This window comes from Cheilinus undulatus, linkage group 6, assembly GCF_018320785.1.
Source record: "Cheilinus undulatus linkage group 6, ASM1832078v1, whole genome shotgun sequence".
Lineage (NCBI taxonomy): Eukaryota > Metazoa > Chordata > Actinopteri > Labriformes > Labridae > Cheilinus > Cheilinus undulatus.
This window is the reverse complement of record NC_054870.1, coordinates 17,437,199-17,464,490: the sequence shown is the minus strand read 5'-3', so window position 1 is coordinate 17,464,490 and position 27,292 is coordinate 17,437,199. Positions and strand designations below refer to the sequence as shown.

Genomic DNA, 27,292 nt, shown 5'->3' with positions numbered 1-27,292 from the left:
CTGCTGAAGCAAGTCAAGGTTTTATTTGCTGTTCTGATTAGTTTTCAGGATTCACTTCTCTTCATTTTGCATCAAAGACACTTGACTGTAATTTGACGAACTAGTCCACTTTCTAACTAACTGATTTGGACTCACAAGAAATTATACGTGGTCATTAATTGATTTTGACTATTTTTGAATGTTAACAATTCAAAATTATTCTCTGCTATGAACATTTATCAGAGTTGAGCTTCTCATTCCACCTCCTTTATTTATGTTTAAATAACTATTTTTGTCACTTTTGTTGAAGTCAAGTACTGTGTGGTATTTACCATGAGAATATTCGGTTTCTTACTTTGTAACCATGATATTGACGAAAATTTCCCTCATCAGACCAAAACACACCCACACAAACAGGCACATGAACCCTCATGATGATGACAATTGTCTGCCAGCTAAAAATAAGACGGCAGGGTGAAACACACCTACACACTTGGGAAAGTTTGCTGCTTACAGTTTGCATCACATGTTTGACCATAGACAAAAGTCTAAAAAAAGAATTAACATTCTGGCTGGATAATAAGAGCAACATACTGTACTGTTATCTGAGAGTTCCTATAGTTGCATATGATACACTACAATGCAATATGATATGATACAGCTCAATACTACATGAAACTATATGGTACAACTTGAAATGATGCAATACGATGCACTATGATATGCAGCCTTTCTCAACCTGAGTGCCTTCTTGCATCATCAGGGGTTCCTTCAAAATACTTTGAATTCCACCAAGAGTTACCACGATTATGGTACTGAAATTTATGTTAAAGCTAATCAATTAAGAAGTCAAAGATCTTTGGTCACCCAGTTAAGAACAACAGTCCTTCCTGCGGCTCTAGAAGTTGGCAGGTCCGAGAAGAGCAGAGGCTGTGTGAACTATGTGATCTAGCCGAAGTTGAGAATGAATCTCATTTTCTTTTATACTGTCCTTTCTAGGTTGAGTTGAGATCGCCTCTGCTGAATGAAATATCTGTAATCCTGAAATATTTTGGAGCAATGATGATGACAGGATGGAATGTTTGTTTACTTTCAATAATCATAAGTTGGCCTCTTTTGTTGCAAAAGCCTGGAAGAAGTGTCAGGATGGTTTGTTGAACTAGTCTACTATATAATCGAGCATCTACTTTTGGTTTCTGGTCTTTCTGTAAAGAAAATGATGTCTTGTAAGCCTGTTTGGGCTGGGCATATTGTTTATGCATGACAATAATAAAATTATATCAAATCAAATCAAAAACCACTAATGTATTAACTATCCTGACAATAATCATAATTGTCTCATTTGTCCTTTTCCTGTAATTATTTCAGGGACTGGGTCAGCAAGTAAATAGGCATACTGTGGAGAAAAAGTATGTGAACCCTTTAAATCTATCTAGTTTTCTGCATTAACTGATCATCCAATTTGATCTGATCTGCATCTAAGTCACAGGTACAGACAAACACAATGTGCCTAACCTAATACCACAGAAATAATTATGATTCATATAATTCATGTCATTACTGAACACAGCCGTTAACAATTCCCAGTGCTGAAGGAAAAAGTGAGTGAACCCTAAGGCCAATGACTCCAAAAAAGAGCTCATTTGAGTCAGGAGTTAGCACATCTGAAGTCCAATGAATTGACGGAGATTTGAGCCAGAAGTAGAGCCACTGTAACTTATAAAAACACTCAAACTTTTTATGTTTTTTCTTCTCAAGAAGCAACTGCTGATGTGAACATGTATGACAAAAATAGATCTCAGAAGATTTGATCAATAACTGTTAAATTACATAAGACTGGAATGGGTTACGAAGTCATTTCAAAGACTTCAGTTATTCACCAGCCCACAGTTAGACAAACTGTCCACAAAAGATACCGTACCATGGCTGCTCTCCCTAGAGTAGGCGCTGTGCCAGGTTGACTCTAAGGGCACAACACAGAATGCTCAGAGAGGTAAAAAGAATCCTAGACTAACAGCTAAAGGCTTAAAGGAATCATCGGAACACAGTATCTCTGTGCATGAGTCCACCATGCACAACAGATGAACAGGCATGGTGGCCATGGCAGGACACTACAGAGGAAGCTGCTGCTTTAAAAAAAAAAACAAAAAAAAACATAACTGTACACCTGAGGTTTGCCAAGGAGCATTATGATAATCCACAACACTTGTCAGGAAATGTTTTGTAAACGTATGAAACTAAGGTTGACTTGTCTGAGAAGAACACGCAGTATGGTGTAAAAAGGGTACGGCATATCAACATAGGAGCATCCTCCCCACAGTAAAATATGGTGGAGACCACCATGATTTGGGACTGCTTTGCTGCCGCTGGGCCTGGACTGCTTGCCGTCATCAAGGGGAAAAGGATTCCCAAGTTTATCAAGGTATCCTACAGGATAACATCAGGGTGGCTGTCAACCAGCTGTAGTTAGACAAAGTGGTGATGCTACTGGACAATGATCCCAAACATCAAAGTAAATCTACTTCAGCATAGCTTCAAAAAAGGTAATCCACCTTTTGGAGTGGCCCAAGCTGTGAAGACCTCAAGAGAGCCATGTACACCAGACAGGTGAGCAGAAGCAGTTCTGTAAGGAAGAATGGCCCAAAATTTCTCCTGAACACCAGCTGAGAACCACTGCTTTAGAGGTTTATAAATCCCCCTGACAGTCAGAGTGTTTTTTTTCAATATGTTAAAGTGGATAGAGGGCATATCTGAGTGTGTTCTCTGTGTGTGAATACTTTCTTGGCGCATGAGGGATTCATGAATGGGACCAAATGGTTTTATTCTCGCAAACTGTCTGTGGACATTTCTTGAAGCATAAACCACTTCCTAATCCTGGGGGGGAAACACAAATATGTCTAATGGGTTCAACAGACTTTGCAGATGCAAGTACAGTATACTTGACCAGTAAGGGCAATGCATTAGTTAATTAATGTAAGTGTTAATCATCAGAAAACAAAGGTTGACCATTAGACTACATACAAGTGAGTTTCTCTTTAATATCAGTGGGCTTCACCTGTAGCAACAGCCTTGATTTTTTCTATTGTAGTATTTTTTTAACCATTGCTGTGACCTCATTCAGCAAACCATCTGTGTACTGGGAAAATAACTCGAAGGCATGTCAGATTGTCAAACGGTTTGTTTTGTTTTGGTTCCTTGCCGTATTAGAGTGTGTCAATAAATACTGCAGGCTGTTGTTGATTTTTCATGGAAAGAGTAAACACTGTACATGACACTTTGACGTCACTGCCGAGGCTCACGCACGGCTCTGAGTCCTCACAGTCACCCCTTTGATGACATCTGATCGCTTTTGTGCAGAAATTGTTTTCTGGAGCCGTATCAGGGTGAGCATCTACAGACTGCCACCCTGCAGGCCATCTGAGGCCATGTGGGGCACAAAGAACAGATTTCTACAAGCGGAGCTGCAAAATTAGATACAAAGCAGGGCAGTTGTACAGGGAGAGATGAAATCATATATGAAAAACACTAGGACTTGAAGTCACTGGACTTGCAGCAGGTTAATGCACCATTTCCCCACAGAACATTAGTAAAGCGTCTGCTTTGGGCTCTAAAGTTGTGATTTTTTTTCTTTGGTGAAGTCAAATTTTATCACATTCTTCCAAAGTAAAAGCAAGAGTTGTGGGTGATCTCAGTTATTATGTGCAGATTTCTTGTGAGACTCCCTCAGAGCCAGTTTCCTGCCTTTACCCTGTGGACCCACGCCTGTCACAAAACACATTTGGATTCAATCAAGTTGTGGGGTCTGAGGGACAATGGCACGGAAACAGCAGATTAGCCTTATTTGGCTACGAGACACAAATGGCTTTGCTCATCTAGAGAAACAAAAGTACTGCAAGAACACAGATGTGGACCAGAAAAGAAGGGATATGGCAAACAGACAGCCTTTATATCAGAGTTGTAAAACTCACAAGATCTTTTGTGCTGCGACAGCCAAGAAATCAAAGCAACTCAAATCGACCCTCAACATAGTTGTGTATTCCTAATTTCAGGTTTGTTAGTCTTATTGTTATTTTTGCATTACTTTTTGTCAGTCTCTGACAAAAAAACAGGAAGAATAACATCCATGCTGTTTCCACAGAGCACCCAGGTGGCATGTTTTCAGCACTATGTAACTTTAGATGCTACTAATACTTCTCTGTGTCTGAAGACAGTCTGTGCATTAAAGAGAAAGTAATATACGTAATGATTCGGTGCATTCCTTATAAATCTAGTCAGTTTTAATGTAATTATTGTCAGGGGGGCTTAGGAACATTTAAATGTGACTTCAACCCACCCCCCATAAAGGTCTAATGACATCCATGATGTCTTTTCTGACTATGACCATCCAGTGTTAAATTATTTGAAAAATACAGCTTCTTTTCATTATATGGAAAATGGTGATTTTGGAGATAGGAGGTTTCAGCCCACCGCCAGCAATATGCACACTGTCTAAGAGATCGAGGATCAGAGACCCTTAGGGAACCTGGGGTAGATTTTTGCAAGCCATGGCTGCATCGTAAGGGCTCCAGATTTGTGCAAGAGACCCTGGACTAGCCAAACAATTAAAGACCCTAAAGTGAAAATGAATCTGTATTTCTAGGTTTGTTGTATGACAGGTCACTGTGTTATGAACCCCTAAATCAAATTTCAGTCAACTAAAACATCTCGAAGTTTATGAAATTAAGCTTCAAAATCATGAAAAATTAGGCAGTAAAATCTGCTCCAGGATGGTGTGGGCATGTCTTTTGAATAAGCTGAAGCCACGCTCGCTCAGGAAAAATATGACCCTCTCAGATTTAAAAAAAATACTACAGTCTGAATTTTGACCTTATGAGCAGAGCGCAGCTGCCTGGCTTTGTGCCAGAGAAGAGACAAAATCAGTTCTCTAGCTCAAATCTCTGTTATGATGCTTTAAATGATCCATAGACCACTGTGGCTGATGGATTTGGCAAATTTACCTCACAACAAACAGAAAAACAGCATTTAACTGACTGTTAACTTTTAATAAAGTCAGTGACATCAGCTAACAACAGACTATTAAAATAAACTGCTCTGTGATTTTATATTGTAGCAATTAGAGGGGCGGGGTCATTCCCTTTCCAGAGGCACATTGTCGGCTTTTATTCACCCAGAGGACACTAGGGCACATGCCAGATTTTGTCCACCTAAAGGGCACTTAAGAGGGCACATTGTCAACTTTTGTTGACTCAGAGGGCACCCCAGAGGCACTTTATGAATTGTTGTTCACTAAGAGGGCCTCTAAGAGAGCACCTTGTCAAATCTTTTCTTCTCAGAGGGCACTCAGGAAGCATATATCATGTTCATCTATAGGAGCATCAAAGAGGGCACCTTGCAGGGTTTTTTTTAACATTAGGGCCCTGAGTCCACCAATAAAATGTCTACTTGAGTCTGTCTGCAGAATTATTGGAAGTTGCAAACACCCGGTAAATCAAATGCCAATTTTTACATGAGAAGAAAATTTAAATCCACGATTCAAAAACATTTTTGGTTGGAATAGTTCAAATATTTAGAGGCACACATTGTTCAGGAGATGACATTTTTAATAACTCATCCATTTTGGTGTAATGGGGGATGGGAGTTGGGTGTAACTGGGGCATTGCTGGTGAAACTGCAAGCCAGTGTGTTGTTTGTCAGGAAGCTTAAGGCCTGCCTCAGCTGCACCTGTCTGCTGTTAGGTTGACTGACAGTTAGTGTGAGACAGCATTTTCACTACGTCACCCATGTATGGGCTTTAAAAGACAGCTTCATTAACCGATGGGTAAGGTCAACCAGACTTTGTCCAACACTTTCAACAGTCTATGGTAGACTTCAGACTTTGATACCAAATCACGCTTTTCATGGTCCATAATGGGGGCCAGAAAAAAGTTTTATTGTGCATGTCTGGATCAAGATATAAAGCCAAACTTGCAACATTTTAAAGGGACTGTGTTTCAGTACAATCCTCTGACTTACTGTACATGAAAGCCGGCCTAAAAAGGGTCATCCAGCACTCACATATCAACATTTACAGCCTCTGTTGTTTACTGCTGAGTTATAAATATGCAAGGTTCTATGTTTGTATGTTTCATGATCTCTGTGTTTTTTCTTGACCCAGCAGTGACAGCCTGTTGCAACATAATAATTCATCCTGTTTATTTGATTTGGAGGACGACCTACGCAGGGCTTCCACAGTTTGGCTCAACATCAGGGCTAAAACTGTCCAGGCTCTGAATCACTCCGTCTATTTTCAGCCTGTCTTCACTTCCTAATGACGAAAACACCATGTTGCTTAAGTAGATCTGCAACGTCACGCACACACTGACCGCACACACTCACTGTGTGGCAGGAGTTTTCTGGCGTTCAGACAAGGCCTCTGTGTCACATTGTGAGTAGGTGGGTGCTAAACTGACTGCTACAAGCTGAGGACTGAGGAGCTGGAGGGAAGTGAGGAGGTGATCTGTGTGGGAGCGGGTGACATCTCTATAGAAAGAACTGTGTGTGTCCTTATGATAAGTTCACTCGCTCAGCCTCGGAGCAAATTAAATCTTTTTATTGTGGGTATTAAAGAGTCAACACCAGGGCGTCCTGCTGGAGAGTAGGCGGGAGTAGGTACCCAGTCTGGTTCACACTGCTGTGTGTCATAGATTATCAGAGGGAAGCTCAATATCTACACATCCATGTGAAGGTGTAACGGAGGATGTCTATTAATATCTGTGTCCTCAAATTTAGTGATTCATTTTGATGAATTAAAGAGCACATACACTAAATTCTAGTGGTGCAGAGTTACTAAGAGAAACTACAACTTTCTCTCACCTCATTATGTTTCAGAAGGAAATATTGCCCTTTTTATGTGACTACATGACCATGACAGCTGGAGCTACTTTTGATTTGGATAAGTTTATAAATGCAATGCTTTTCCATGTTGAACCAGCTGTTTTCAAACTGTTTGTGACCACTGCATGAGGTTATTTTACTTTTGACATTTGAGGCATCTTCGGCAAGGAATATAAGCACAAAAATCTCAACATTTTTGAGACTTTTTATACCACAATTTAAAATAATACATTATAATTAAAATGGAAAAAGTATCAAAAGCCTCAATAAACCTTCTGATTTAGTCACATTATAACTTGATGCTGCCACAAGCAAACAGCAGAGTCCATTCAAATTCACAGGTCTGCAAATACTGACACTTCTCAGGTCAATTTTGGGTCTTTTAAAGATGCAAAAGTTACATTTGTGTGTCCTGCTATAATAAAAAGAGAGCAGATTGGGTGAAAATGTCGAAATTTGCCAGTTTGTTTGCAACTGTTGACAAGGAAGAAAAATGGCGATACTCTTTTGCCCTGTGATTAACTGGTAACCAGTAGTGTATCCCACTTCTTGTCCATTGACAGCTGGAATAGGCTCCAGGCCCCCCATGACCTCAAATGGGATAAGCGGTATAGCACTGACATTGGGCCAAAACCTCCTATCTCCAAGATCACCACTTTTCAGGGCATGAAGAAAACACTGTATTTTTCCAAAAGATTTAACACTGAATGGTCACAGTAAAGATCTTTTTGACACTCTTTGTTGCTTTAGATTTTCTTAAAATCCACTGACAGATGTAAAGGGTGACTGATAGCATTGATTTGTGTAAAAACATGCAAACTAACCAACCACCAGCAGCCCAAAATCGTTGATTTCTACTATGTATAGTTCACTAATGGGCTGGTTCAAAGAGCTAGCTCTATTATGTAAATGATGGAATCTGGATGTTAAGTTTAGGTCAACTAGGCACCCAAAGCAAGAGACTAAAGCTGCAAATTTCACCAAATTAGCCACAAATTCAGAGTTGTATGACTTGATTGGAAGCCGCCTTTCAGTCAGATTGTTCATTGTTTGTAGTGCTGTGTACAGAGGGATACCACAGCTCACCATGACCTGACTACAACCCAAACAGCTGCTTGGATTGATTTCGGTCATGTTTGATATTTTGATATTACTCCCAAAGTGAGAGCAGAACCACGAGCAGAATCCTCAACTATGGAGTATTTTTTCCAGTCAGACAGCATCTTAAATCATCACAGCAAGAATTACTTTCTAATGCCGTCCACCCTGCTATAATTAAGGAAACAAACAAGCGGGAAACTGACCTCCAGCTGACATCGATGGTGAAGCCGTTTGTGTGTGTGGATAGAGAGAGAAAGAATGAGGGAGCAAGTGGAGTGGATACGACTTCGGCCTCAGTGTGTGAGACTTTTTCAAAGGACACTCCACTGAGTAGCGAAAGTTCAAAAGTTTATTTTTCAAAAAGACAAAAAACAGGCAGTGGGGACAGGGAGGTGGCTGGCTCGTTGAAGCATGAAGACCAAATATTGACAAGAAAACGCTGGAAAGATATCGCCTGCAGCGAGGCAAACAGATGCCTAAAACAAACAAAAACACTGGTAAGTATTAAAGGGTTTCAGGAAGCAAAAACACTAGCAAAACTTGTAGAGCACAATACCAAACAAGACAGAATTATCTGGCAGAGTAGTGGATTGAGGACCAGGCTGATGTCTGATTGAAGACGGGTGTGCCTCATCTGCTGTTACAGGAGAAGCTAGCCACGCCCCCTGCAACACAAATGCTCTGCTTAAGAGACAAGGACATTAGAACAGGGAGGGGGAAACAGCAAAATTTATACTTCCAAAGACAAATCTGAAAACAGAACCAGATTCAGTCGCCTAAATCTGAATCCGTAGCTAACTACATTAGCTACAAAGCTTTGTTAGCTTTGGCCTCAGATGTGTACTTTGCTTTATGAAACTCTCTCTGTAATAAGGTTGAGCAGGTCAGGTTTTTCACTTTTAACTTTTGGTAGACTTACCCATACCTTAACCTTTACCCTAACCCTTACCGATTGTTTAGTCTGGTTGTTTTGGAGTGTAAATTGAAAGTTTTAGCTTGTATTTCTACATGCTGTTGTTTCTATTCAGCTGAGTAGGTCAACTCATTTATGTAATAAACAGCATGCCTGATAAACTTCAATTTGTACTTCACTGCAACAATTTAAGTACATTTATTTGATTTGCTTTCACTGTCTTTGTCTAACAGTTATGACATCAGAAAAATCATTTCAGAGAGGTGTTTTGAATGATGCAGGCTTTTCCAAGCATTGCGTTTCAAAACAGCTCGAAGCCCTTTTCTCTTTAGATGTACGGGGAAGACACAATTTAATTAGTCAGCCTTTGATGCAAAGTGAATCAGAAATCCTGGTGAAGGCGCAGCCACCTTGTCTTAAAGCACAAAACACTGTAATCAGACATGGTCACATCTCCTTCCCACTGCTTCCTGTTTCTGTCTGTTTCAATCACAGTAATAAATTAAAATAACTCCTTGAATAGGCTGATAAAATTCCACCATATAAATCTCCTCATCAGAGTGAATTCCGACAAAGTAGGCTGCCATCTCTCTCTTTTATGAGCATGTGTGTGATTGTGTGGGTGGGTGTTTCCCAGTAGAAAGATGTCTAAATTAACTGCCTACGTCTTTACAATGAAATGCCAAACAAGGATGCCACAACAAGTGAGTCATGCTCAGATCGCTACATGAGTCACTGTTGATCTGCTGGGGACTAAAGTGTGTTTCTTGCCCACCAGAAAAATAAAATGCGCCTTTTCTCTTATCTTATGAGGCTCCTGCTCAGCCTATATGAGGGAGAAGAACTAGGCCTGCATGGCTTTGTATCTGGGGTACTGACGTTGGATTCAACATTGGATAAAGATAACATTTATGGAGGAGGCTTGTTTGTCGTTTACATATCACAAATGTCATCTGACATTATTAGGCTGCTTCAATCATACTCTCATGGTTAAATCCCATGATTCATGTGTTGTTATAAAGCTGTACTAGCTTGTCTAAACAATTATCCAACAGTCTAAGCTAGCCGTTTTATCTGTTTATCTGTTAGCCCATTTTTATCTTTCAATTCTGATGTTTATTTTTAAATCAACTGATGAATCTTTCGTCATGTTTTTTTGTTTCTCAACAACACATGACATTTAGCTCAGGTTCCTCCCATTTCTCTCAGTCTTCACTGAGATGTTTCTATGCCTTGACTGGAGTCCACCTTTGGTAAATTAAATTGATTGGGCATGATTTGGAAAGGCACATACCTCTCTATACAGGGCCTCACAGCTGACAATGAATATCAGAGCAAAAACCAAGCCATGAGGTTAAAGGAACTGCCTGCAGAGCTCAGAGACAGGATTGTTGCAAGGCACACATCTGGAGAAGGCTACAAAAAATCTGTTGCTCTGGATGTTCCCAAGTGCACAGTGGCCTCCATGGTTCCCAAATGGAAGAAGTGAGGAACAACCAGAACTCTTCTGAGAGCTGGTCGTCTGGCCAAACAAAGTTCCAGAAGGACAACCATTACTGCATCCCTACACTGATGTGGGCTTTATGGCAGAGTGGATTGAGGGAAGCTCCTCCTCTGTGGAAAACACTGATTTATCAGTGAAAATGAAGAAAATGTATATATATTGTGTTACAGTAAAAAAAAAAAAAATAATAATAATGTTTTATTCTGTAAGTTTGGTGGCAAGAATTAGAAGTTCATGTTGTGGTCAGCATGGTCCATTTGTTAATCATCATCTATTGCTTTTTCCATTCATCTGTCATAACAGTCCGGTACAAACATGCTGGGCGATTCGAGACTTTTCAGAAAACATTTGGACCCAAAGCCCTGTAAGCCACCCCCTTGCTCTGCCTATGATAACAGGCCATTTAGAGCATCAAAACATATGACCTAGCAGGTGTGTGCTGCCCTGGGAATAAACCTCAACAGGTGGCGGTTGGGGATGTTCACCATCAGTTTGTAAATCAAATGCAAAAAATATCTTTTTCACCAGTTAAGCTTTCAGTGCGGCTCTTTTCTACAGAAATAATAATTATATTTATTTAGAACTGAAAACAACTGAGGATGAGCCCTTGCAATGATGTCAAGCAGTAAAAGAATAAAATGCATGATAAAAAAATACATAAAATATATCGAACATTACATATTGACAGTATTTGAGTAATGACTGGGCTCAAAGATCATTTAAAGTTAAATCTTCTGTGGCATGCTGGGTATTGTAGTGCATTGACTTGGCAGTGTACTGAAGATGAAATAATTACCTGTGCACTCACGGGATAGCTAAACATGGAAATATATTAAAATGATCACAGTTAAGGTTGTAGTTTGTCTTAACGTAATCAACCAGCGTGTTTAGAAATGGAACAAACTTCCTTGGGCCAATTGACTACATTTCCCACAATGCACGAGGGGCAAACTCTAAAGTTCTGCTTGGTGCGGACGTGTTTGACAGTTATTCAAAAATGGGGAGCTGATCTCGACAAGGCTGAACGCAAATGAGTCAAATCATGTATGAAATTAACAGCAGAATTTCATTCTGTGGAATATGTGGTGTTTTACATTTCAACGTAATGCATATTATCGTGCTTTGACAAACAAAAACACGAATGTATGAACACGTGAAGTAGACATAGCGTTCTATCCATACATTGAACATGGTGTTTGGCTGACCAAAGAGGGCGAGAATGAGAAGAGGTCTCACTCTGACAATATTTTCAGCTGCCATCAAAAGCGACACTCTTTCACTGTATGTTTGTAATATTCAAAGTGATTAACATACATGAATCCTCATGCGTCACTTGGGCGTCTTTCTTAGTTGTGTTAGGATAACTTTACATTGTGTCTTTCATGACATCGGAATAGTCTGTATATTTTATTTACGTCATTATTTTAGGTTGAAGATGTTTCGATTTTCGTACATATAGTAACTAACATTTTATTCAATTTTTTAAAAAAGTCTTTCAATATCGGGGCTGTAAACAGTGAGAGGAGTGAGTCATCTGTCGAAGACTCAATCTTTGGTATTAGCTTAACGGCTACAGCTAACGGGCGACAAGTGGAGACCGGGCAGTTCGGTTCCGTGCCTCGCCTCGCCTCGGTATGATGCCCGGAGACAGCAATATGTCCTCCATCGTGCAGAGAATAGCTCGACAGGCTCTTGTTACTTTCAGGAGCCCCCCACGAGTCGGGGAGGCTGTCGGTAAGTCGTTTCTGGAGAACCACAGCAAACTGAAGAGCCTGATGACGGAAGTGCGAGCGGCGGACCTGAAGCTCATCCCGCGGAGAGCCGAGGACAGCTCGCCTTCTCAGCTCCCGTACCACAGCGGCTCACCCCCTGTCACATACATGCACATATGCGAGACGGACCATTTCAGCATGGGAGTGTTTCTGCTTAAAAGCGGCGCCTCTATACCTCTGCACGACCACCCGGGAATGCACGGTATGCTCAAAGTCATGTACGGCAAGGTCAGGATCAGCTGCTTCGACCGGCTGGAGCGGACCACCGGCAGCTCACAGGCAGAGCCGCCGCTGCCCCCAGCACAGATGGGCGCTCTGCGGCGGTCAGTGCTGCGCGCCACCGGGGAATACACGGAGGAGAGTGGCCCGTGCGTCCTCTCTCCAGACCGGGACAACCTCCACCAGATCGACGCTGTGGACGGTCCCACGGCGTTTATGGACATCCTCGCCCCGCCGTACGACCCGGACGAGGGCAGGGACTGTCACTATTACAAGGTTCTGACTGATTCAGAGGTCAGCAGCACAGAGCAGAAGGAAAAGGAGGTCTGGTTAATGGAAATCTCACAACCTCCGGATTTCTGGTGTGGTGGGGAGCCATACCCAGGCCCGGAGGTCTGCTTCTAAGCTAACTGACTGACATTTCTGCTTTTCTCGGGTTTGTGTGGTTTAAGCACCCTGCTGTGGCACAAGGACTGGGCTTTTGGACTCTAAGTTGGACAATCTGGGCTAAATGAAGGGTCAGTCAAAATCCTTATGTGAAATTAGGGCTGGGTGATAGGGACTGAAAATCACATGGTGAAACAAGATACTGTCTCCATTTTTTCTGCAAAGAAATAAGTGGTTGTCACAGTTTCAGAATTATAAGCTCATAGCAACAATAATGGAAGCCCTGGACACCCAACAGTGGGCATTTTTTATATATTTAAAAACTGGTGACAAACTCTTACACTCATCTGAACTTGTACAATAATACTGAGGTCATCAATGCTCTCTTTACTCTAAAATATGACGTTGTTTAAATGTTAAAATCCCCTTTATTTCAATGGTATCAAAAACAGAAACTCAATAATCCTCAGCCTTATTGTTAGACTAAAGAGAGGGAGAGCATGTAAGACATTGCAACCCAAAATTTTGATACTTTTTGACTAATTAGACTAAAAAACCCCAGTAATTTTTGCTTCTGGGAACATATTCCACAACACAACACAAATACAACGACAACATTTGGGAAAACTGAGAGTGATTGGCAAAAACTGAGGGCAACCCTTGTTGCTTGCCAGTTCAACCATTTATTCTGTATGTTGGCGGTGTTTTTGTGCAATTTTGACAGTTTGCAGGAGTTTACATGCAATTCTTGAGAATTTACAACAGTGAATTGCCCACTTTTTGGTGTTTGCTGCCATGGTATCAAACTTGGATCATGTTTGCCTTTTCAACTAATGATATTAATGCTCCTAAATAATAAAAAAAATACATGTTCTTCAATTTAGATGAAACATTTCAAATAGATTATCATTTGGTCAGTTAGTATTTCACTGTGATTGGTTCTTTCTGCAAATAGTCTTTCACTGACCATCAGGCCTTAAAATTAATATGAACTATATTGATATAAATTATGCTGTATTTTCCCATGTTTCATTTGAAAATATGTTTATACAAATCAAAATATTTTCTGTGAAGCCATGACAGGTAGACCTAATTAAAGTATTACTGTAAGCTCTTAAAACTTTACAGCATAGCTGACCGTGTTGCTGCTCTTTTTTGGAAATCACAGCACAGAAGTAGGTGACCTCATTGTTTTGGCATTGTTACTGCTGATTCCTGCTGTGGCAGCTCAAAGCTGAAATATGATAAGACATGTATCAATTTCACTCAAACAAAAAAAAAAAAATGGAGCCTGAGGTGATGGAAACCTACACTCTGGACTGACATGGATACTATCATCATTAGTGGGCATCATCTTCTGGTTTAAAATGCATTTAAATGCTATTTATGTTGTTGGCAAACTAAATGATACATTTCAGATATTAACTTTTATGTTTCTTGTCCTTTAGTTTCTTATTTTATCCATGCTGCTTTGCAATCTTCTGCCACCTTGAAGAAGGCAGTCTGAGTTTAGTGTTTGTGTTAATAATTAACAACTCTTACTAGCAGACTTTTACCTTTGCAGATGCAGTTTGTGGTCAACTCTACTCTTTTTTGTTAAGCCCTGTGAACGGAGCAATGCACAAACAGTTAACACTTGGTGTGATTGGCTCTGAGTTCACTACCACATGAACTTAGAGGTTTGTCTGGTTGATTACGTTTAATCAGAGGTGTTATTTTCTGCAAACAAATAAAGGAGAGCTTAATCTTTCTACTGATGGGTCTTATAACTAAAATGAATCAAAGTTAGATTTATTTGGGAAAGCAGGCTAAATAACAACCCAAGGCTTTTTTTTGTAAAAAGATGCAACAAATGACATACAGGGTGCTGATGCTGCCTTTAAGGAAGTTGGGTAGTTTGACATTTCTGCTTGACTTTTTGAAAAGTTGTCAGTACATGTATTGATTTGATAATAGAAGGAAAGATTACACAGCAATACTTCCAATAAGCTATAAATACTCACCAATCCAGCTTCTAGTATTGCATGACCTTCAGTGGAAAGCCTGCTGACAATAAGCTCACAATATTTATTAAAAAGTGCCGTCAAACTTACAGTACGTGAGGTCTGTTGCATGAAGGATACAAAGCATGTGCTTTTCCAAGCTGCAGCTCTGAAACATAATCACTCGATTTATAATCTACATGTCAGGAATTCTAGGCTTCTCTTGAACGCAGCAATAAAAAAATAGTGTGCAAACCTGAGCTGATGAGTCTCCCAGGTCCACAGAGGGAACATGTGTTCGTGTGTTTGAGTCGTCTTCCTGCTTTGGGCTTTGTGTTGCTCTTCCTGTCAGGATAAACAACTGTGAGAAAGTTTAGCTCTCTCTCTTTTGGAGACTCAGAAATATCTAAAAACTGCTTTTTTTTTTCTTTAAATATGATGTCCTGTAGACCGCCTTCTTGTTTTTCTGAGAAGAGTTCGATCCTCAGGGTTGTTTGTGATTTGATTTGTAGAGTGAATTTCAGGAGCTGGTGTGAACGATGTGCACTGAATCAGGCTTTTAAGCACAAATGCTGACCACAGGTGTGCTGAGTCTGTGTGAAACAAAACAAGGATCAAGAAAAGCCACTGAATTTTGACTCACTGTGGTGTAAAAGATTGAGATTTATGATAAAGTCTAAATATTGGAGACTGGAGAATTCCAGATTTGATTTAAGCTATAAAGCTTTTTTTTTTTTCTCATGATGAAATTTGTTTTCCTCCACATGAAAGGGAAAACATTTCAGTTTGGCTTCTAAGTTTTGGAGTCTACAATGATTCTAATTTCTATCAACATGATGCAAAATTGTAAGTATTGTTCATGCTAATATTCTCACAATCTGAAACCGATACATTTCAGCAGTTTTTTTTCTATTAATCTAAGCAGAATGAAGCGCTTTTTGCTGTATTAAGGTGAAATCTAGTCAGCTCACCTGCTGATAGGATGTTTCACTCCAGAATCTGGTTCTCTTAATCCAGCTGTTGAATGAAAACTCTTTGCTATTTTGCCTGTAATAGAGGTTTTCTGTCTCTTCATATAAAACCTGCTGTCAGTTTTGCTGAGAGTATTCTGCTTTACTTGTCTCAGACTGTGATGAGCTGTGAATGAGGGATTATTTTATGAACAGAGAAGTTTCTCATCCTTGGGCATGCTTCTGTGCAAAATTTTAGCAGAATAAAGATGCCTGAAACAACTATCTAATACTGACTCTTTTTAATCATGCCAAACTCTGTGTTTTGACTAATGTGGGACCCATTTATCAGGTTTTTTGTTACCTCCACCAAGGAGGTTACGTGATCGGCAGGGTTTGTTTGTTTGTTAGCAACATAATTCAAAAAGTTGAGGACGGATTTTGATGAAATTTTCAGGAAATGTCAGAAATGGCATAAGAACTGATTAGATTTTGGGAGTGATCCAGATCACCGTCTGGATTCAGGAATTTTTTAAAGGATTCTGTACTATTGGGAGATAGGGCTAATGGCAGAGGTCTGCCCTCTCAGAGTGCTTTTCTAGATGATAATTATTTTTTGCTCTCAGTAGCTGCAACCAAGACCACTCTTTCAGGGGTCCACACATGGATTCATGACACAAAATGATATATTTCAAAGTCCATAAAACAACTACATCAGCCATGTAGCAGTCGCATATGCATCAAAAAATAGAATATCATGAAAAGTTATTTGTCGTGATTTAACTAAAAAAAGAAATGTCCTCATAGCCTAGATTTATCTCATGTATCGTGAAACATTTAAAGACTTTTATGTTTTAATCTTGATGATAATGGCTCAAGCTCAAAATATTAGAATCTTACAAAATGGCAATAAAAAGTTCTATAATACAGAAATGTCGACCTGGAATTTTATGTTCATTTGTTCACTGAGTAACTGGTTGGAGTTTCTTTAGCTGGAATTATCGCACCAATGCAACATAGCATAGAGGCAATCAGTCCATGGCACTGCTGGGATGTTAGGAAACCCATGTTGCTCTGATAGCAGCCTTTAGCTCATCTGTATTGTTGAGTCTGGTGTCTCTCATTTTCCTCTTGACATTTCCCCAGAGATTCTCTATGTGGTTTAGGTCAGACCAACTGGCTGGCCAATCAAACACAGTAACACCATGGTCGGCGAACCAGTTTCTGGTAGTTTTGGCTTCACTGCAGGCAGGTGAAAAGAAAATCATTTTGTCCATATAGCTTCTTAACAGATCTGGACTTGGTAGAGCACAGTGGATCAACAGCAGATGGCATGGCACCCCAAACTATCATTGGCAGTGGAAACAGCAAAAAATAAACATTTTCATGACATTCTAATTGATTTAGATGCACCTGTATCTGCTTCTGCAAGGCACAGCCTTAAAATCAAGAGATGAACATGAGGTCCAATTAGACCTTTGACCTCCAAAATATACACAGTTCATTGCGTAGTTAGAGTAGACATTTGGGAAAACTTTGAAGAAAATCCCTCAAAGCGCTGATGAGATATCATGTTCAAAGGTAAGAGATGAACACAAGGCCTGATAACCTTGGCCTGTTATCTCCAACATTCAAGACAATCAAGTTATCGCTGAGTCAGTGGGCATTTGTGCAATGTTTGAAGAAAACCCCTTAAAGTGTTCTTAGAATATGAGCATGTGCAAGAGATGACGAACATGACGAATTTTATCAGTTTGTCCTTGAGTCAGAGTGGACATTTATGCAAAGCTTGAAGAAAATCCCTTAAATGGTTATTGAGGTATCAGGTTGAGTAGAATTATCTGAACAAACAACCCAAAAGCCCATTGTGTCTCACCTTGACTGTTGCCAGTGCAGAGCCATAATGATAATCACTCTTGTAACAATGATAGGGAAGGTTAGAGAGAGAATTCTTGTAAAAATGATGATCCATTCATTTGTAAAGGTGTGTGGGAGCCTTAAGTTCAAATTGCATTAAATGGAATAATATTCTTCATGCAGAGGCATTTGGAAGGTTAAGAAATTCTGCAGATCCTTTAGAAATTCAAGACAAGTTTGAATTTGACAAATTTGTTTTCTTAAATTTTTGGTTTCATCTGTAATGTTCAAAAGATCCACAATAAAACAAGGTAGGCTGGTTTGTCTCAGGATCACGGCACACTTTTGAAATCAACCATGAGACTGTTAAAGACTTTTTTAATGCCCTGACAAAGAAAAAAACTTCTTACACTGAACAGCATCAGAGTTCTGATTCCCATTATACCAAGCTTAAAAGCTTCTTTGACTATCTTGCAGGTCACCTCATAATTCAGAGCTGTTTATTCCTGCCATCATTCACTGTATTTTTCATCTTAAAAAAAAAAAATTCCTTGAACTTGTATTCCCCATCTTATTGACCTTCTCTCTTCTGCTCACAGTTTGTGAATGCATTTCTTATGAGCAGCCTCTGTAAAACAAGAACAAGCAATTCAATATACAACCCTAATTGCCAGTGTGGATTTGATAAAGTGTTCAGAAACACCAAGACCCATCAATAAATGTAAGACCTCTCACAATGAAACTGGTGATGGAAAATAAATCAGCATAACTTGGTTCTGATCGGGGTGGCCAAAAGTCACTTACTTTTGGCCTGATTTCTTCTGTGATCATACCCCTCCTGTTCAAGATAGTGTTTCCTGACCTTTACATGCTGTGCTTTCACCGCAGCTAAACCAGACTTCATTAGGGGGCTGGCAAGAGAAAGTGTTTGCATGTTAGGCTGAAGAATGTTGTTCAGGTTTAATATTGTTACTTACCCTGGAATTTGGGGGGACTTTTTTTTTCAGAACTTTATTTGTGTGTGTGAATAAGGCAGTGTGATTCTATTTAGTTTATTAGACACACAAAAATCTCAAATCTGTGGTCCATGTGGTAGCTATTATGTCTCTACAGTAAAGAACAATAGCCAACCATGACACAGTCTTTTCCTGCATTAACCTTTCAGAGTTGATTTTAACACCTAAAGTGTAATTTTAACTTCAGTCTGACTGAAATGGTCTTCAGTGTTATTTGTCAATCCACCAGTGTTAGTTCAAATCTGTAAAGACTCAGTTGATCTAAGCTTCACCCCTGGTGATTTCAAATCTGAGAGGATGCGTGGCAAGGGTTCCCCATCATGCCCTTGGGCGAGTGTGTTTCATTGTATTTAATCTTGCTTGTTGTACAGTGATGCCTGCTGGGAATCTTTTGGTCACGTGTCTGGTGGATTGTTGTTTTTTTTATGTGAGGCCAATTTGCACCATGAGTGAAGTTACCCACCAAGTTAGAGTTCAGGCCTGTGGACCTGTGTGCTCCTTAGGAACTCATAGTACGTATTCTTCATCAGATTGCTTTGCCTTGTTATGAGGATGGTTTTCAACTTTGTTCTTTCCTGAGGAGACAGCAGCTCTGGCATGTTGTAAAATATTAAACACTTTAAAAAGTTTAGTTTATCTAAATGCAGTGTGGACCAATAAAGACATTTAAAGTGTTAAATTTAACTCTATATGAGTTTGATTAACACTGGCAATATTGCTATGTATTTAACTTTATTATAGAGGTGTGATTTTACCTGAACAACCTGGTTAGGGATCTATTTTACTGTACAAATCCTCAGCAGCTTCTCAGTACTTAAACCTGAAATGACATATTTTTTAATTCTACTTGTGTAGATCTAAAGACCAGTACTTTTACTGGAGTACATTTTTAACAAGAGTAATTGTACTTTACTTTTTCACAGAGAAAAAGTATTTGCCCCCTTTCTGATTCCTGATTTCTGATTTATTTATTTATTTTTTTGCATATTTATCACACTTAAATGTTTGGGCTCATCAAACCAATTCTAATATCTCACAAAGACAACCCAAGTAAATAGAAAATGCAGTTTCTTAATGATGATTTTATTTATCAAGAGGGAAAAAATCCAAACCTGTCTGGCCCTATGTGAAAAAGTAATTGCCCCCCCTTGTTGAATCATGAGTTAACTGTGATTAACCACAGTTAAGTTAAGTTAAGTTAGTTTGGAAAGCTGAGTTCAATTTTCGCTGAACACACCCAGGTCTGATTACTGCCAGATTTGTTGAATCAAGAAATCACTTTAATAGAAGCTGTCAGACAAAGTGAAGTAGGCTACAAGATCTCAAATAGAAACACATCATGCCATGATCCAAAGAAATTCAAGAACAAATGAGAAACAAAGTGATTGAAATCTGTCAGTCTGGAAAAGGTTATAAAGCCATTTCCAAGGCTTTGGGACTCCAGTGAACCATGGTGAGAGCCATTATCTACAAATGGAGAGAACTGGGAACAGTGGTGAACCTTCCCAGGAGTGATCGGCCAACTAAAATCACTCTAAGAGTGCAATGACGACTCATCCAGGAGGCCACAAAAGAACCTAGAATGACATCAAAAGAACTGCAGGCCTCACTGGCCTCAGCTAAGGTCAGAGTTCATGACTCAACCATCAGAAAGACACTGGACAAAAATGGCATCATGGGAGAATACCAAGGCCAAAACCACCATGACAAAAAGAACTCTATGCTAAAAGTCAAACATGGTGGTGGCAGTGTGATGGTCTGGGGCTGCTTTGCTGCTTCAGGACCTGGACCACTTGCTGTGATTGATGGAACAATGAATTCTGCGGTCTACCAGAAATCCTGAAGGTGAATGTCCAGCCATCAGTTCATGACCTCAAGCTCAAGCGCTCTTGGGTTATGCAGCAGAACAACAACCCAAAACATACCAGCAAGTCCACCTTTGAATCATGGCTCAAGAAAACAAAATTAAGGTTTTGGAGTGGCCCAGTCAGGGTCCAGATTTAAATCCAATTGAGATGCTGTGGTGTGACTTTAAACAGGAAGTTCATGCTGGAAAACCCTCCAATATGGCTGAGTAAAGACAATTCTGTGTAGAAGAGTGGGCCAAAATTCCTCCACAGCGATGTGAAAGACTCATCACCAGTTATCACAAATGCTTGACTTCAGTTATTGCCACCAAGGGTGGCACAACCAGTTATTAGGTTCAGGGGGCAATAACTTTTTTACACAGGACCAGTTGGATTTGGATTTTTTCCCCTTTATAAATAAAATCGTCAGTTAGAAACTGCATTTTCTATTTACTTGGGTTGTCTTTGTGAGATACACAAATGCATTTAGTGATGTGTAGAAAAATGTTTTACAGAAACAATTATTTCTACCAATACATTCAAAGAACCAAACATATACCAGTAATCAAAGATTATGAGTCATGTTTCCATTTTCATGACAGATTTTTTTCTTCATGTTTATAGTTTATTGGTATTTGAAATTGACTTGGGGGCCTTATCGAGTGAGGTGGAGGGCTGCATGTGGACCCATGTGCAGCTGCACCCCTGATTCAGACCAAAAGAAGAGCAAATTTTGCTTGATGCTATTTTTTGTAACAGTGACAGATTTGATATAGTCTCCTGATTGGCTAACACAGCAATGTACATTTCACCTCCCCTGTATCAATAAACCCAGTCTGGCATTTGGTCTGAGCATTTTTTAAAGATTTGAGTTAAAGAAAACAAAATTTGACCATCCACCAATGCCATCAGAGATGAAAGATCATCTTTTTGATCGAAAGCTTCAGACAAATCATAAATCAGACACAAAAAGAAATCAGGCACAACAGCTCAACAAGTCAACATTTATTTGCATTGACAAAAAGCATCAGTCCAGCAGAATAAAAGCTTGAGTGCTTGACTTGCTTGCATAAAAATCATAAAACCATAAACCCCCACCCCCACACAACTTTCGTTTGTCAGATCAGTGACTCTCTCTCATGTCCTCTCATTCATCAGGTAGAAAAAACAGGATGGATCAACAGGTCTATGAAAACTCCTGAAAGCAGCCAAAAAATAAAAACGAGAAACACATTATCAGGCTACAATCTCATAAAACCCTGACACAGTTAAAGAGCTGTAATAAAATTAAACCTTTTATCATTGTTTAACATCAAAAATAAGATACAAAACCAGGTTTAGAAAAGCTCAATTTTGCTGCATTTAGTCATTAAATTTTCCTTGGGTCAGTGCCGTCCTGATTTGAGATGTCTAAGCATCTCTTGTGACATCACTTTTCCTCACTTCAACAAGCATATCAAAAAAAAAATACAGTTTAGCAAACAGTTTTTAAAATAAGAAATGCATTCCAGTTTTGCATCAGTCTGAATGTTTTATTTCCCTCTTGAAATGCAGGGCGAGATATTTTAGCGAGACTGACAACTTTGATTGAAAAAAAGCATGAGTGTGGCATTAAAACAATACAGGATCGAGTCATTCTCCTTAAAAACACAGTTTACATTTTGTTGTGAAAAAATATATGTTTTTGATTGAATGTATAGGTTGTATTTCTTGGTTTTGAGGAAAGTTTTGAGCACAGACAACTCTATGTGTTCTGTTGAACTGACACTTGAATTTATACCCAATCTGCCCACAGCTGGAGGCAGAGCAGCAGCAGGAAACTTCTCTGCTGAATTGAAACGATTTTGGCGACTGGTGACTGAATCCCTGAGAACATGAAGCATAGACTTTAGACACAATGATGCCTGGCCTCAGAGCACTGAGGCAGGCTGCAGTAGGTGGGCACATTCGGAAACTGGTTATCAACCATCACATTTCATGGTAGGGGAACCAACTCCACTCTTTTCAGTCAGCTAAACTGCCCAATACTCAGCTAAATTTGGAGATGTCAGTGATCAGGTCTGATTCTGTTATAAATAATGACGTCATACCCAATCACATAATTGGGAACTCTGGTTCTGATTCTCCCTGATTTTTTTAAAAGATATGGCTTCAAAAGAGATTTCTGTCATGTTTTTGAGATTTACAAACAGCAGAATAAACTGTGAGCTATGTTTGCAGGCAGGATGTTGCACGAGCTCCTGTTCAAACTCATACAGTTACATTCATCAGCATCGTCGCTGGATTAGGACGCAGAGGACTTTTTCTCCTTCTGCCGGAGGTGAATCTTCATGTGCCTCCTCCTCTCGTCACTGCGCGCAAACTTCCTCCCGCACTGATCGCAGGAGAAGGGCTTCTCCCCGGTGTGCGTGCGGATGTGGGTGGTCAGGTGGTCGCTGCGGCTGAAGTTCCTCATGCAGATGCGGCACTGAAAAGGTTTGTGCCCGGTGTGGATGCGCAGGTGTCTGCTCAGCTCATCTGATCTGGAGAAACGGCGGTCACAGCTCTCTGCCGGGCACGGATACGGCCTCTGGTGGACTGGCGTCTTACTCGGACGGTTCGGGTACTTTCTGGGTCTCAGGATGGGCCTGAGAGGCAGGTTTTGATGGCTGGGGAAAGCTGCAGCCATGGGGCCTTCTGCAGCCGGCGAGGGCGCACCGAGCGTAAAGTTTCTGATGGTGTTGAGAGGCGTGAGAGGAGGGGGGACTCTGAGGGAGTCAAGCGGGTATGGGAGGGATTTCCTCTCCGGGAAAGCCGTCTGGATGTCTCTCTGGCAACTCTGCTGGTAGAAGCCTCCGTACTCAGGCATGATGGACAGCAGCGCGGTGCCGTCCACTGTAGGCTTGGGCACGGAGCTGTAGGAGGGAGGCGCGTGGTAGGACACGGCGCAGGTGGACGTAGCCAGGTATCCTCCAGCTGATTGGTCCTGGTACATGTCCCCGCTGCAGGAGTAGGAGGAGGTAGGGTGTGGGTGAGGATGGGGGTGAGGATGAGGAGGTGCGTACATGTGGCTGATGTCGGGCTGGCCGTGCGCCATGGTGCCGTCCCCTGCTGGGTCTCCTCCACCTCCACCTCCGCCTCCTCCCGCTGCGTAAAGATCTGGAGATGCTGAGGAGGATTCCGACTCAGTGACCGGCCCAGGAGTGGCGATGTCAGCGCTCACTACGTTGATGACGTCCCCGGGTGACCACGGTCCTCCTGCGCCTCTGGAATCCACCGAGAACTTCCCGCTAAACGCCACGGGGTGTGTGCGTAAAGTTGCCACGTACTGTGCCAACTCGCCGTGGAGCAGCAGATCAGGTGCGCTCTTCTCCTCGAACAGAAGATCACCTAAAACATGTGAAAATACACTCAGTTAGACATCCAAAAACTGTGTTAAGAACACGTCGCTGCAATCAAAGCCGAAATCCTCCAACCAAACCAAATCTTACCGCTTTCATCCTCACCAGGTTTCCCTTCATGCTCTTCCTCACCTACAGCCTCCTGTTTGAAAACCATCTGTGAAGGCAGCTCCCCCTCTGCTGTGTAAACATCTTTAGGAATACTGTCTACAATCCCAGTGAGAGACACGGAGACTTCATCAGCGATCTTAGCAGTCATCCTTCCTCTTAGATGAAGATCAGGCGTTTAAACTAATTAACCATTCGAGTCACTCACTCGTATTTTCTGCCTTAAACATAATGACTAATTTCCCTCATTTTCTCTCATAACCCCTGTCTCCTCCGCCTCTCATCTCTTGTTAATAGCTCCTGGATGCTGCAGTATGGTTATAAAGGGAATCTCTGGGTCTCCCGTTACGTCATTCACCAAATATGGAGTTGGGTTTGAAAAAAAGAAAGAAGAGGGAACTCCAGAAATAGGACTGGCGGAGCTCGCCGTGACGAAGCGTGGAAACAGTTAAAACGCATGATCCAGCTAAACAAAACACAAAAGTCACAGACTATAGTGAAAAGAGAGTTTATACTTTCATTCCAGTATCAACCCAAAACATGAGCACGTGCACATACTGCTCAGGCTCGTGTGAAGGATTAAAAATTAAAGCTCCATGATTCGGAATTCCGGTCCCTTACTTTCCATACATGGAGTCTCCGGTGAGGTGAGAGGATCCCGCTCTGCATATATGGCTGGTATCCGGGTAAAGTGTGTTACATTGTGTTGTCTTTGTGCCAGCTGAGCCCACACACTGACTGCACACAGCCATTTGTTTTCTCCCCCTGCCTTGTCAGAAACAGATTACTGCTCTGACTGAAGCGCGCTATTGTTGGCCCACTGAGATAGATGGCGTGATTAGTGAGGGAATAATCACTTGAATTTACTTCCTGGAGACGCTGCGTGGTCTTGATCGTGTCCTCTTGTTGTTCAAAAAAGGAGAAGACGAATAGAAAGTGTGTTTTTATAAGGATTTGGTAGAGTTTTGATGGAGATGTAAGGCACACGCCCACAGAAAGAGTAGGTTGGCAATAGGATGAAAACCTGCAGCTGTAGATCTAAAAAAGGAAAAGCTGCAAATAATATGAATGTTTTGAAGCCAGAGTTGTCCTCTTAAGATGGTAAAAATCCTGACCTACTGAAAATCATTTGGCATGACTGAGTAAAATAAAATGTAGAGATGAAAGCCCACTTAAGGTTTCCATAGGTATGTCATTGTGCAACTGTACTTAAAACAGAATTAAAATTGATTAAAAGTGGCAAAATGGGTTAAGAGAGGCAAACATAAGCAGAAAGTTGCAAAAATACTTTAAAAATAACAAAAAGAGACAGAAAAAGTGGTGAAGGGGGATTACAAGTGGCACATATTTTCTTAATGTGGAAAAATGGGACAGCAAATAATCAAATGTGGACAAAATTGGCAAAAATAAGCAGAAGTTAATAACAGCAAAAAAGGGTTAACAGAGGAAACAATATAAGTTGAGAGTGGAAAAACTGGGTCAAAGGTGGCAAAGACGGGTAGAAAAAGTGGTGGAAAGGGTTTAAAAAATGACAAAATGGCTTTAAAAATTGGCAGAAACGGTGGCAAATGTGATAAAGTTTGGTAAAAATGGGTTGAAGTTGAAAAAATGGGCTAACAGGGGAAAAAGGGAGAAAGTGGCAAAATCAGCTGTAGCAAGCAAAAAAGGGATTAAGTGGCAACATGTGTTTGAGGTGGCAAAAAGTAAAAAAGAGTGGTGAAAAGTGGTTAAAAAGTGGCAAAAATGGTTTAACAGTGGCAAAAATGTGTTTTAAGTGGCAAACGTGTGAGAAAAAAAGACGAAAAGGTGTTAAAATGTGGCAAAAGTGGGTTAAAAGTGTGCAAAATTGATGAAAAGTGGCAAAATGCTCAAAAAGTGACACAAATACATAATTTTAGCATCCAAAAGTAGCTTGACACACTTTTTAACTCCAAATTAAAGCAACTGTTAGCTAGTATGCATACTAGCATCAATGCTACTGCTCCAACACACAAGCATTCATTCTCTGGGTTTGTAAGCGGCCCAGACAAAGCTGTGGGCAGACCTGCATAAAAGAGGTGCTGTAAAAATGTGTTCCCTTTACATTTTTCAGTCACTGACAGAAAATGTTAAAGTAACATCCTTTGAAATATCAGTGCTTTAAATGATAAAACACCAAATGTCAATCAAACCAATCAAACCAAACCATGTTATGGTTTTTTATCATGTCTTCATACAATAAAAATTTTTAATGAACAACATTTTTTGAAGTAACAAGGGTTGAAAACAAGGTTAAAGATGCAAAAAAATGTTTCACTGTTTTTCCCTAAATTTATAGAAGTACAAGATCTTGAGAAGTTGACTCATTGCCAATGAAGAGAAACATTATAATCTCAAGATAAGTCAAGAAAACAGCATTTAACTTTTTTTGGGAGGGAGTAAGATAAAACTGTATGGGATCATACCAACCTTGGGATTCTATACAAATTAACATTAACATTAAACACAGAAGATATTACCAATCACAATAAACCAGAATCTTTTTTATCTTATTTCACAAAGTCCAGCTTCTGAAGTTGACCAGACGTGCTGTTAAAAAGAATATTTACCCTCCAAATTGTTTTGAGTCAGGAATTTCTACACTTAATACATGTAATGCATAACATTTTAAGGCTCCGTGACATGCCCTTTATTTAAAATACTTATGTTATTTTGATTTTTCTCTAAAACTTGAGTGGTGATTCATCCAGTTGACCTGATTCTTATTGCCCACAACAATTAACCCCTCCCCCCTTTTTCTGCAGATATCAACTTGTTTATGTTTCTATTTCAAACTAAAAAGGATGGATCTCCTATTACGTTAAGTGAGAATTTGCTACAGAATATTACGAATAATAACTTACATAAGACTGTGCACCCACTGCAGCCAACTGGAGGTGGAAACAGAGCTGCACTTTCTAACCACCTGTCCTTTATACAAGGACATCAGAGACAGGTTTGTTCCACCTTTCACCATCAATCATAAAGACTTCACTAGCATGGACAATGAGCAGAAACAATCTGCTGGGTAGAGTTCAACAGTGTGAGCTGTTGTGACAAGAGGAGAACTTCAAACACTACTCCACCACCATGAAATCTGCTTTCTGCATATCAAAAAATGGAATTCCTACATTTTTTACCATAATCTAAAGTTAAACCATAAAATGTTTTAGGTATCAATTACATTTTTCTGCTACTGTTATCAGAATTATTAATTAGTAAATTGTTTTGGCAATAAATCATGTTTTCCATGCCACTAAGCCAATTAAAATGAACTGAAATTATAACTTTGCATTGCTATCTTTAGATATCAAGATAAATAAGTTAATATTTGATAAAACAATCAAATAATTATGGTAAATGAATTAAAATAATATAAATACATG

At 40.1% G+C, this 27,292-nt stretch overlaps 2 protein-coding genes across 2 annotated transcripts; one reads left to right on the top strand and one right to left on the bottom strand.

Annotated features, from left to right (window-relative positions):
• The first annotated feature begins 11,938 nt into the window (after window positions 1-11,938).
• adob (2-aminoethanethiol (cysteamine) dioxygenase b) lies at window positions 11,939-15,963 on the top strand. The gene has a single exon (XM_041790242.1). The coding sequence runs from the start codon at window positions 12,005-12,007 to the stop codon at window positions 12,764-12,766; it is 762 nt and encodes a 253-aa protein (XP_041646176.1). The 5' UTR covers window positions 11,939-12,004; the 3' UTR covers window positions 12,767-15,963.
• A 5,641-nt stretch (window positions 15,964-21,604) lies between these two features.
• On the bottom strand, window positions 21,605-23,993 carry LOC121511417 (early growth response protein 2b-like). The gene is made up of 2 exons (XM_041790093.1): window positions 23,871-23,993; window positions 21,605-23,769 (listed from the first exon to the last, which is right to left on the bottom strand). Exons 1-2 carry the CDS (start codon window positions 23,935-23,937, stop codon window positions 22,685-22,687), a joined length of 1,152 nt encoding a protein of 383 aa, XP_041646027.1. The 5' UTR covers window positions 23,938-23,993; the 3' UTR covers window positions 21,605-22,684.
• Between the last annotated feature and the right edge of the window lie 3,299 nt (window positions 23,994-27,292).